Source organism: Pagrus pagrus (genome assembly GCF_965226575.1).
Source record: "Pagrus pagrus genome assembly, chromosome: 20".
Taxonomy (NCBI): Eukaryota; Metazoa; Chordata; class Actinopteri; order Spariformes; family Sparidae; genus Pagrus; species Pagrus pagrus.
The window spans coordinates 17,304,206-17,315,595 of NC_140207.1; the positions used below are offsets into that span (position 1 = coordinate 17,304,206).

The 11,390-nt window shown below is 42.2% G+C and overlaps 1 protein-coding gene across 1 annotated transcript; it reads left to right on the top strand.

The window, feature by feature from the left end:
* Nucleotides 1–787: 787 nt before the first annotated feature.
* LOC311249582 (myosin-7-like) lies at nucleotides 788–11,390 on the top strand. The gene is made up of 39 exons (XM_084340735.1): nucleotides 788–902; nucleotides 1,029–1,069; nucleotides 1,215–1,423; nucleotides 1,549–1,692; nucleotides 1,779–1,935; nucleotides 2,023–2,050; nucleotides 2,151–2,256; nucleotides 2,351–2,443; nucleotides 2,810–2,873; nucleotides 2,960–3,058; nucleotides 3,130–3,233; nucleotides 3,341–3,479; nucleotides 3,573–3,691; nucleotides 3,809–3,958; nucleotides 4,037–4,207; nucleotides 4,323–4,632; nucleotides 4,727–4,806; nucleotides 4,918–5,123; nucleotides 5,223–5,346; nucleotides 5,421–5,557; nucleotides 5,865–6,120; nucleotides 6,204–6,446; nucleotides 6,533–6,709; nucleotides 6,804–6,949; nucleotides 7,426–7,516; nucleotides 7,618–8,007; nucleotides 8,137–8,263; nucleotides 8,342–8,460; nucleotides 8,547–8,743; nucleotides 8,833–9,016; nucleotides 9,107–9,272; nucleotides 9,406–9,530; nucleotides 9,611–9,919; nucleotides 10,015–10,218; nucleotides 10,306–10,602; nucleotides 10,676–10,780; nucleotides 10,870–10,965; nucleotides 11,050–11,184; nucleotides 11,279–11,390. The coding sequence occupies exons 3-39, from the start codon at nucleotides 1,223–1,225 to the stop codon at nucleotides 11,297–11,299; spliced, it is 5,820 nt and encodes a 1,939-aa protein (XP_084196861.1). The 5' UTR covers nucleotides 788–902; nucleotides 1,029–1,069; nucleotides 1,215–1,222; the 3' UTR covers nucleotides 11,300–11,390.

Genomic DNA, 11,390 nt, shown 5'->3' on the forward strand with positions numbered 1-11,390 from the left:
TTTTAGTAATCATACTCTGATTTTTGTGAAAACTGTGTCATGTGAGTGAGTTTTATGGGCTGTGGGACTGTAACATACTCCCTAACTGCTACTGACTTGTATCTGGAGTAAATGTTTAATGTATAATAGCCATATTTCAACCATATTGCTTTTATAAACCTTTTATATACCTTCAAAGCAAAGTGCCTCCTCCGTGTATGGCCTTTAAGTGTTTTATTTATGTCCATTGGGACGTACACAAACACAAGCACCTGTCACGGAACAAAGGGAGGGCAAGGTCTGGCAATCAAACCAACCTCACAAGTGTCAGAAAGAATCCAAGAAGTATTTCACAGGTTTATCTTTGTTCTCAAGGATAAAGAGAAGGAACAGTTGACAGGAGAGGCCAGCTGTGTAGTTGTTACTCTCACTTGTGACAATAGAGCATTGTGACCTTGCTGTCGTCAGCAGGAGACAGGTGGATGTGCTTAAGTCACATGAATAAAATGAGGAATTCATGCATGTTTTTTTTGGAAAAGTAGTCAACAGCATGGATGTTTAACATGTTTAACACTGTCACATGTGTTTTGATGTAAACTCATCCAAATGGACAATTCAGTGACGTAAACAATGAAACTTTAAAAATAATATTAAGGGTGGGGGGCTAAAATAGAACAACGGCTGTGAAATTTACCATTGCTGACCTGATGTCATCACACCAGCAGGTTCTCCATATTGGGCTCGTGAGAACAAATGGTTACGAGCCTTATAAGTCAAATAGGTGAACACCTCCAGCCTTGATATCTAGATCATCTGATGGAAGATCTGAATAATTAATTTCTCTGCCGCTCATGGTTGGACTGCAGCCTTTATAAAGAAGACTGAGAGCAGGAGGCAAGTAACCAGACAGCCACAGAGTGACGGTGAGTATTGTGGAAGAGATTTTTAATAGACAATTATATTCTTCATGACATCTTCTTTGTTCAACTCTTAATAATTATAAGGTTTTAGGAGGATTCTAAATGTTTTTTCTTCTGTATAATTTGCAGCAGATATAACAAATCATCTTGCAAAAGGGGGTAAAACACAGGTAAAGCAATAATAGTAATCTTTATCTAACCCTATATTATTATTTTTCAATTTGTTTCAGTACGCATTTAGACAAATATTTGATTAATAATTCTTATTTTGTACAAATGTAAAGTCTATGTGAAGTCATCATTTGTACTGCACAGGTCCCAAGATGGGTGACGCTCTCATGGCAGAATTCGGGACTGCCGCTTCCTTCCTGAGAAAGTCGGACAAGGAGCGTCTGGAGGCACAGACTCGCCCCTTTGACATAAAGAGGCAGTGTTTTGTGCCCGACCCTGAGGTGGAGTACATTAAAGCCAAAGTCACCAGCAGAGATGGCGACAAAGTCACCGTTGAAACTGAGGCTGGAAAAGTAAGTCAGATTTACACTGACTAATGGAAGTGGGAAAGTGGTTGTGACACAGCAGTCAAACTAACAGCTTTGATGACTTTTACAATAATTTATACTGAGATATTCTCTGTGGTAAATTGTTTCAGACTGTCACCCATAAGGAGGCTGATATCCACCCTCAGAACCCGCCAAAGTTCGATAAAATTGAGGACATGGCGATGTTCACCTTCCTCCATGAACCTGCTGTGCTGTTTAACCTCAAAGAGCGTTACGCAGCATGGATGATCTACGTGAGTAAAGATCACAAATCTACTCGTCTTCACTGTGAGAAATCTTTAGATGATGTTTTTTGTGTTTCATGTATCTTTGTCCACAGACCTACTCAGGGCTGTTCTGCGTTACTGTCAACCCCTACAAGTGGCTGCCAGTGTACGATCAGGCGGTGGTCAATGCCTACAGAGGAAAGAAGAGGAGTGAAGCTCCTCCTCACATCTACTCCATCTCTGACAATGCCTACCAGTACATGCTGTCAGGTGAGTTCAGCTCTTTGTCAACGTTGACATGATCCAAAACATTAAAGAAAAATGTCCTAATACTTAACATTGTCTTAAATCTTACAGATAGAGAAAATCAGTCTGTTCTTATCACGTAAGTAATTCATAGAAGTTATATTTGAATCTAGGTTGACAAGCAGAGTTTATGTTTTGTCTCCATGATGTGTTAAGTTCACGATTGTTTTCACTCTCAGTGGAGAATCTGGTGCAGGAAAGACTGTGAACACCAAGAGAGTCATCCAGTACTTTGCCAGCATCGCAGCTGTTTCTGGCAAGAAGGATGCTGCTCAAGAGAAAAAGGTTGGTTTCAACCATTTTCTTTTATAAGTGAATTATAATATACATAATAAATTTACTTCTGTGACCTAAATTTTGGCACCCATTAAACTTGCAGGGCACCCTGGAGGATCAAATCATCCAGGCCAATCCTGCTCTGGAGGCCTTTGGAAACGCCAAGACCATCAGAAATGACAACTCCTCCAGATTTGTACGTTTGGTCATTAAAAGCTCCAGTGTGGCATCTAGCAGTGAGGTTGCAGATGCAGCCAACGCAATACCACTTGCCCCACCCTCCCTTCAGTGGCTCCAGTTTTTGGGCTATTGTAGAAACATGGCAGACTCTGTGGAAGAGGACCTGCGTCCTCTGTAGATATAAAAGTCTAATTCTAATTAAACACAACAATTCTCAGTTTCAGGAAATTATACAGTAAAAAAAACATAATCACCAATTATGTTTAAATTTACATTTCTGCCAATAGATCCCCCTAAAGCCTACACTGGACCTTTAAGGAGTACATGTGCAGATGTGACTGTGTTACGTGGACAACATCTAAATAACATTTTCTCATCACAGGGTAAATTCATTCGAATCCATTTTGGAGTCAGTGGGAAACTGTCTTCAGCTGATATTGAAACTTGTAAGTTCACGGAGCATTAATCAATTTAAGGCAAGAACATAGCTCTCAGGAATAAATCTTAAAACAAATATTTTACATGTTGTCAGATCTGCTAGAGAAATCTCGTGTCACCTATCAGCTCAAGGCTGAGAGAGACTACCACATCTTCTACCAGATTCTGTCCCAACAGAAACCAGAACTGCTGGGTGAGATTCAGTTGCTGAATGCAAATGACACATGAGTCATACATTATGACTAAATTTGTTTTCTTTTTCAGAGATGCTGCTTATTACAAGCAACCCCTACGATTATTCATACATCTCCCAAGGAGAGATCGCTGTCTTATCAATTAATGATGCTGATGAGCTAATGGCAACAGATGTAAGCAATATACAGAACAGTGCTATATTCATCAAACACTGAGGTAACCTACCACATTGCTTTGATTTTAATTTATTAAAGTGATGTACAATTTTCTTTTCTTAAAGGACGCTTTTGATGTCCTGGGCTTCACCCAAGAAGAGAAGAACAGTATCTACAAGCTGACTGGAGCAATCATGCACTTTGGCAACATGAAGTTCAAGCAGAAGCAGAGAGAGGAGCAAGCAGAGGCTGACGGCACTGAAGGTAAATACAGCTTCCAAAATGCAGACCACTGAAAAGACTGTATAATATATGAGATCTTTATCATACATAAATTATACATTTTCACTGTTGCAGATATAGACAAGGTTGCGTATCTGATGGGCTTGAACTCTGCTGACATGCTGAAGGGCCTGTGCCACCCAAGGGTCAAGGTTGGAAATGAGTGGGTCACGAAAGGTCAGAGTGTGCAGCAGGTGAGTCTCCCCACAAAGTGTTGGAGCATTGTTAATGTAGTAAAACCTAATACTAAAATATTAAAAGTACATATAGTTTTAACATGATCAATTCTTTGTTTTTATATATTAAAACAGGTCTACTACTCTATTGGTGCACTGTCCAAGTCAGTGTACGAGAAAATGTTCTTGTGGATGGTGGTGAGAATCAACCAATCTCTGGATACCAAGCAACCCCGCCAGTACTTCATTGGTGTGCTGGACATTGCTGGATTTGAGATCTTTGATGTGAGTATGAAAGATTTTATGGACAGGTGACTATGAAATATACTTTGTGTAACTTCCCTCTTTGAATTCTCTTCCTAGTTCAACACCTTTGAGCAACTGTGCATCAACTACACCAATGAGAAGCTGCAGCAGTTCTTCAACCACCACATGTTTGTGCTGGAACAAGAAGAGTACAAGAAAGAGGGCATCGTGTGGGAGTTCATTGACTTTGGCATGGACTTGGCAGCCTGCATTGAACTCATTGAGAAGGTCAGTACTGAGTTAAACTGATTTCAGGGTTAATGTCACAAACATAAGCTACTCTTTATTAATCCAACAATTCTAGCTACAATTAATTTTGATTCAATTCAATGCCTTCCTTTAGCCCATGGGCATCATGTCCATCCTTGAAGAGGAGTGCATGTTCCCCAAAGCCAGTGACACAACATTCAAATCCAAACTGTATGACAACCATCTGGGTAAAAGCCCCAACTTCCAGAAGCCCAGGATTGTCAAGGGGAGACCAGAGGCTCATTTCTCCCTGGTCCATTATGCTGGTATTGTTGATTACAACATCGGTAACTGGCTTGTGAAGAACAAGGATCCACTGAATGAAACTGTGGTGGGACTCTTCCAGAAGTCCAACCTCAAAGTGTTGTCATATCTTTTCTTTGGTTATGCTGGAGCAGATTCAGGTACATTTCTTCTGTGACATTTTATAACATTTAAAACTACTTGACACATCTGGATATGGAAATAGTGAAGATGAATTATGAACTTTTTCTACAGCCCAGGAATCAGGAGGCAAGGGAGGAAAGGGTGGAAAGAAGAAAGGTTCTTCCTTCCAGACTGTGTCTGCACTGCACAGGGTGAATTAACTTAAAACATTTAAAATCTGTTATTAATTTGTTTTTTAATTTAAAAAAGACTTATACTGTCACTACACATTTGCACATCATGCATGTTTTTGACTATTACAGGAAAACTTGAACAAGCTGATGACCAACCTCAGGTCAACTCACCCTCACTTTGTACGCTGCCTCATCCCCAATGAGACCAAGACTCCTGGGGAGATGGAGAATCCTCTGGTCATGCACCAGCTGCGCTGTAACGGTGTGCTGGAGGGCATCAGGATCTGTAGGAAGGGATTCCCCAACAGGATCCAGTATGGAGACTTCAAACAAAGGTACCGTAAATACAAATGAATGAAAAAAGTGTTTTAAATCTACAGTACAGTCATAGTCAAAATGTTCTTATGGTTTTTGTATATTTGTCCACATTTCAGATACCGTATCCTGAACCCTAATGCTATCCCTGAGGGACAGTTCATTGACAACAAGAAAGGAGCAGAAAAACTGCTGGGCTCTCTGGACATCGACCATGAGCAGTATAAACTGGGACACACAAAGGTAAAGCATTGATTTAAGTAAAAACAACACTTATTTAAAAGCAATCACATTAACGTTTTCTGTATCTTTACAAGGTGTTCTTCAAAGCCGGTCTGCTGGGTGTTCTTGAGGAGATGAGAGACGATCGTCTCGCTCTCATCATCACTGGAATTCAAGCAAGAGTCAGAGGACTACTGGCCAGGATTGAGTTCCAGAAAATTGTTGAGCGCAGGTTGGAGCATTACTTTTAACATTTACGGTATTGCAGGCATTTGCTCATACAATAAACTCAAGTATTTGTCAAATTGAAATTTGACCTGTTGATAGTGGTAGACAAAAAGTCAGGGTAACACCAACATTAATACATCTATCTTCTGGTGATCATGAATGTCTGTGCCAATTTCACGATACTTACTGAGATATTTTTCTTGATCTACTGACATTGTCATCCCTAGAGCTGTGCTACTAGCATAACTAAAAAGTAAAAGCACTTAAAAGGTACAGAAAAAAGGATTCAAGCTGATTTATGTTATCTACAGGGATTCCTTACTGGTGATCCAGTGGAACGTCCGTGCATTCATGGGTGTCAAGAATTGGCCATGGATGAAGATGTACTTCAAGATCAAACCTCTGCTGAAATCAGCTGAGACTGAGAAGGAGATGGCAAACATGAAGGAGGAGTTCACAAAGCTCAAGGAGACTTATGCTAAATCTGAGGCACGCAAGAAAGAGCTGGAGGAAAAGATGGTCACTCTTCTCCAAGAGAAGAATGACCTGCAGCTTCAAGTCCAATCTGTAAGATCAGTCATTCATCGTTCCTAAAACGTGCACAGATTTATGCTCACAGGTGTCATTGATTATGATATTGGTTTGTGCAGGAACAAGACAATCTTACAGATGCTGAGGAGCGCTGTGAGGGTCTGATCAAGAGTAAGATCCAGCTTGAGGCCAAAACCAAAGAGCTGACAGAGAGGTTGGAAGATGAAGAGGAGATGAATGCAGAGCTGACTGCCAAGAAGAGGAAGCTGGAGGACGAATGTTCAGAACTCAAGAAGGACATTGATGATCTGGAGCTGACTCTGGCTAAAGTGGAGAAGGAAAAGCATGCCACAGAGAACAAGGTAACAAAGTATTTTGACTAGCGTTAATAGAACACATTTTCCACTACATGAGGTGTTCTAACTTAATAAACTTAATAACTATTTAGGTTAAAAACCTGACTGAAGAGATGGCAGCTTTGGATGAAATCATTGCTAAGCTGACCAAAGAGAAGAAAGCTCTTCAGGAGGCTCATCAGCAAACACTGGACGACCTGCAGAGTGAGGAGGACAAAGTCAACACTCTGACCAAGGCCAAAGCCAAGCTGGAACAGCAAGTTGATGATGTGAGTACAACTTCACATACATTCAATAGGATATAGACTTAAAACCTTGATTGGATAATATGTAATGAATATGTTTTTCTATGCTTTGAAATAGCTTGAAGGTTCTCTTGAACAAGAGAAGAAGGTCAGGATGGATCTTGAGAGAGCAAAGAGAAAGTTGGAAGGAGATCTGAAGTTGAGCCAGGAAAGCCTAATGGACCTGGAGAACGACAAGCAGCAACTTGAAGAGAAGCTGAAGAAGTAAGTTTGCTCTCCCAATTCAATTCAGCATTCCAGGAATTACTGCAATGTTGGATGAGTCCTCACCTCCAATTTACATCCAATGTTAACATGCGCAGGACGTAGTGTGCCCTTTATGTTCCAAAGCAGATTGTAAAGTTGGGTTGGTGGAAGGATGTGTAGCACATCCGACTTTCATGCAATAGTCCGACCAGCTGTTAATATTCATCTTTTTATCAACCCTAACCACACACTTTCCCTTCCTGATATCCTTTTTGCTGTCTTACCTTAATGATAGTTTATTTTCCACAACCACAATCTTTCTTTCACCTCAACCATGATCCAATAGTTGCCATGTCCAGACACAGTATAAAGCAAAAGTTTTAAAAACATGTCACTGAATTGTAAGTTCTTGTCTGGTGATATAGTTGCCAAATCAAAGGTAGGGAAAACTAACTTAGGTACAGCTTGCTTAAGATATATTTTTGTCTTAACAGAAAGGACTTTGAGATCAGCCAACTTCTCAGCAAGATTGAGGATGAACAAGCATTGGCGTCCCAACTTCAGAAGAAACTTAAGGAGTTACAGGTCAGCTGAAATTAACACAGCCTTTACTTTGCAAATTCAAATGATCAAAGACATTGTTTTCCTTTTCACTTGGCATTCTTAATGGAAACTGTACATCTCAGGCCCGTATTGAAGAGCTGGAGGAAGAGCTGGAAGCCGAGCGAGCTGCCCGAGCCAAGGTGGAGAAGCAGAGGGCTGACTTGGCCAGAGAGCTGGAGGAGATCAGCGAGAGGCTGGAGGAGGCTGGAGGGGCCACTGCTGCCCAGATCGAGATGAACAAGAAGAGGGAGGCTGAGTTCCAGAAGATGCGTAGAGACCTTGAAGAGGCCACTCTGCAGCATGAAGCCACCGCTGCTACACTGAGAAAGAAGAACGCAGATAGCGTGGCAGACTTGGGAGAGCAGATTGACAACCTGCAGAGAGTCAAACAGAAGCTGGAGAAAGAGAAGAGCGAGCTCAGACTGGAGCTGGATGATGTGGTCTCCAACATGGAGCAGATCGTCAAATCCAAAGTGAGTACAACTAACAAATTACCCCAGGAGACTAGATAATGCTTCACTGGTACCAGTTTCATCCCATGTTTAGAGATGTCTGAATGAAAGAGTTTCTAAACATGAAAGCAACTTGTGTTTCCTTTTCAGTCAAACTTAGAAAAAATGTGTCGCACCTTTGAAGATCAAACGAGTGAATTGAGGTCTAAAAGTGATGAAAGCCAGCGCATCATCAATGATTTCACCATGCAGAAAGCAAAGCTTCAAACTGAGAATGGTAAGAACACTCTTTAAATCTTTTAAATTTAATTCATGATATTTAAGAAATGAGGATAATTTTCTTCCTTATCAAAAGGTGAGTTTTCCAGGCAGCTGGAGGAGAAGGACTCATTGGTGTCTCAGCTGACCAGAGGGAAGCAGTCCTACACTCAGCAGATTGAAGACCTCAAGAGACAACTGGAGGAGGAAGTCAAGGTATCTCAAATTACAATAAATGAAGTTTCCAGATGAATACTTACTTTAAATGTTACTTTATCAAAGCTTATACTATCTCCTTCCAGGCCAAGAATGCACTTGCCCATGCAGTGCAGTCTGCACGCCATGACTGTGATTTGTTGAGGGAGCAGTTTGAGGAGGAGCAAGAGGCCAAAGCTGAGCTCCAACGCAGCATGTCCAAGGCCAACTCTGAGGTGGCCCAGTGGAGAACCAAGTATGAAACTGATGCCATCCAAAGGACAGAGGAGCTGGAGGAAGCAAAGTAAGAGCAGTTGCCTCCTCTTCAACAGCACAGAGATGTTTTTGAGAAGGATTGATAACTATTGTTATTATCATGTCCTTGTCATATAGGAAGAAATTGGCCCAGCGCCTGCAGGATGCAGAAGAAGCTGTTGAAGCTGCTAATGCTAAATGTTCCTCCCTGGAGAAAACCAAACACAGGCTTCAGGGTGAGATTGAAGATCTCATGGTGGATGTGGAGAGATCGAATGCTGCTGCTGCAGCTCTGGACAAGAAACAAAGAAACTTTGACAAGGTAATGGGGGACAGGAAAAACAGCACTTGAGGGAAAAAGTTAATTGATGAATTATCCCAAGTAATCTAAAACCGGATATTATTAAACCAGGTCCTTGCTGAGTGGAAGCAGAAGTATGAGGAGTCCCAGACTGAACTGGAAGGTGCCCAGAAAGAGGCTCGTTCCCTCAGCACTGAGCTCTTCAAACTGAAGAACTCCTATGAAGAATCTCTGGATCATCTGGAGACCATGAAACGAGAAAATAAGAATATCCAAGGTTTAAGAATCATCATTAAGAAAGAATCATCCTCCCTGTGGATCCTGTGGATTTGTGATCTTGATATGTCTGTTATGGGACTAAGCAATACTAATCATACAGTATAATGAACATAATGTTCTTTTGATGACAGGGGAAATTTCTGACCTGACTGAGCAACTTGGTGAGGGAGGAAAGAGCATCCATGAGCTGGAGAAGATGCGTAAACAGCTGGAGCAGGAGAAGGCTGAGATACAATCTGCTCTGGAGGAAGCTGAGGTGAGAATACAGTATGTTGTTATGGCTTTCTTCTTATTCTCACAAGATATGCAAATTAATGGAAGAGACTGTTCTTACAGGGCTCTCTGGAGCATGAAGAGGGTAAGATTCTTCGATCACAGCTCGAGTTAAACCAGGTGAAGGCTGAGATTGAGAGGAAGCTGGCTGAGAAGGAAGAGGAGATGGAGCAGGCCAAGCGTAATCATCAGAGAGTGACGGACACTCTGCAGAGCTCCCTGGAGGCTGAGACTCGCAGCAGAAACGAGGCTCTCAGAGTGAAGAAGAAGATGGAGGGAGATCTCAATGAGATGGAGATCCAGCTGAGCTGTGCCAACAGGCAGGCAGCAGAGGCTCAGAAGCAGCTCAAGGGAGTCCATGCTCACCTGAAGGTGAGTTTTTAAGTCCTACCAATGATGGGAGTATGCTTGTGGATTACTTTCTTTGTCCATTTTCTCATGGATAGTTACCTTATCTTCCTTGACAGGACGCTCAGCTGCAGCTGGATGATACTCTCCGTGCCAATGATGATCTGAAGGAGAACATTGCCATGGTGGAGAGACGTAACAACCTGCTGCAGGCTGAACTTGATGAGCTGAGGTCTGTGGTGGAGCAGACCGAGAGAGGTCGTAAACTGGCGGAGCAGGAACTGCTGGATGTCAGTGAGAGAGTTCAGCTGCTTCACTCTCAGGTATGTCCAAACTGTTATCACTGTACAGTATGATAATATGCCATTATGTCCAAGTTATTTATGTGCTCACTGTAAAACAATTTGCAGAACACCAGCCTGCTGAACCAGAAGAAGAAGCTTGAAAGCGACACAGCTCAGCTTCAGAATGAGGTGGAGGAGGCGGTGCAGGAGTGCAGAAACGCTGAGGAGAAAGCGAAGAAGGCCATTACTGATGCTGCCATGATGGCAGAGGAGCTGAAGAAGGAGCAGGACACCAGCGCTCACCTGGAGCGTATGAAGAAAAACATGGAACAAACCATCAAAGACCTGCAGCACCGTCTGGATGAAGCTGAGCAAATAGCCATGAAAGGTGGCAAGAAGCAGGTCCAGAAGCTGGAGGCCAGGGTGAGTGACACTTACCTGTTCAGGTGTGGACATGAAGCTTGGCTTCTGTGACACTTTGTCGATGTTTTCATAGGTGAGGGAACTGGAAGCTGAAGTGGAAGCTGAACAAAGGAAGGGCGGTGACTCTGTTAAAGGAGTCCGTAAATATGAGAGACGAGTCAAGGAGCTTACCTATCAGGTATATCCTAATTATTTTCTGTATCCATTCACATTGATTCCCTGTGTCAGTTGTAAAATCCATGACTCTGCTCATTCAACACTGTGAAGACTGAAGAGGACCGGAAGAATCTGGCCCGTCTGCAGGACCTGGTAGACAAACTGCAGCTGAAGGTCAAATCTTACAAGAGAACTGCAGAGGAGGCTGTAAGTACAGGTGTATTCTGGTGTTACAGGTGGATATCCTGCTCCCATACTATTTAAATATTTAACCAAAACTATCTATGACAGGAGGAACAAGCTAACAGCCATCTGACCAAGCTCCGTAAACTGCAACATGAACTGGATGAGGCGGAGGAGAGGGCTGACATCGCTGAGTCGCAAGTCAACAAGATGAGAGTCAAGAGCCGTGACGCTGGATCCAAGGTCAGAAAGTATATCTGTTGCTTTTCTGCACACTGAATACTGTTACTAAACTGATTGCACACCTAATTATTTTTATTCATTCTCTCTCATACAGAAGGGAAATGATGCAGAGTGAAGCTCTCGGCTGGAACCTTCGAGGACTCTGCATTAAAGTGCCTTAAAACTATAACTCACCATAATAAAGAATGAAGCATATCAAAAATCTA

What these genes read in the sequence shown, in the direction of transcription:
- LOC311249582 (XM_084340735.1), top strand. Translation starts at nt 1,223, where the DNA reads ATGGGTGACGCTCTCATGGCAGAATTCGGGACTGCCGCTTCCTTCCTG. An exon ending in AAGGTCAGAGTGTGCAGCAG is followed by an intron (nt 3,692 to 3,808) that starts GTGAGTCTCCCC and finishes ATATTAAAACAG; the next exon opens with GTCTACTACTCTATTGGTGC. An exon ending in ATAAACTGGGACACACAAAG is followed by an intron (nt 5,347 to 5,420) that starts GTAAAGCATTGA and finishes TATCTTTACAAG; the next exon opens with GTGTTCTTCAAAGCCGGTCT.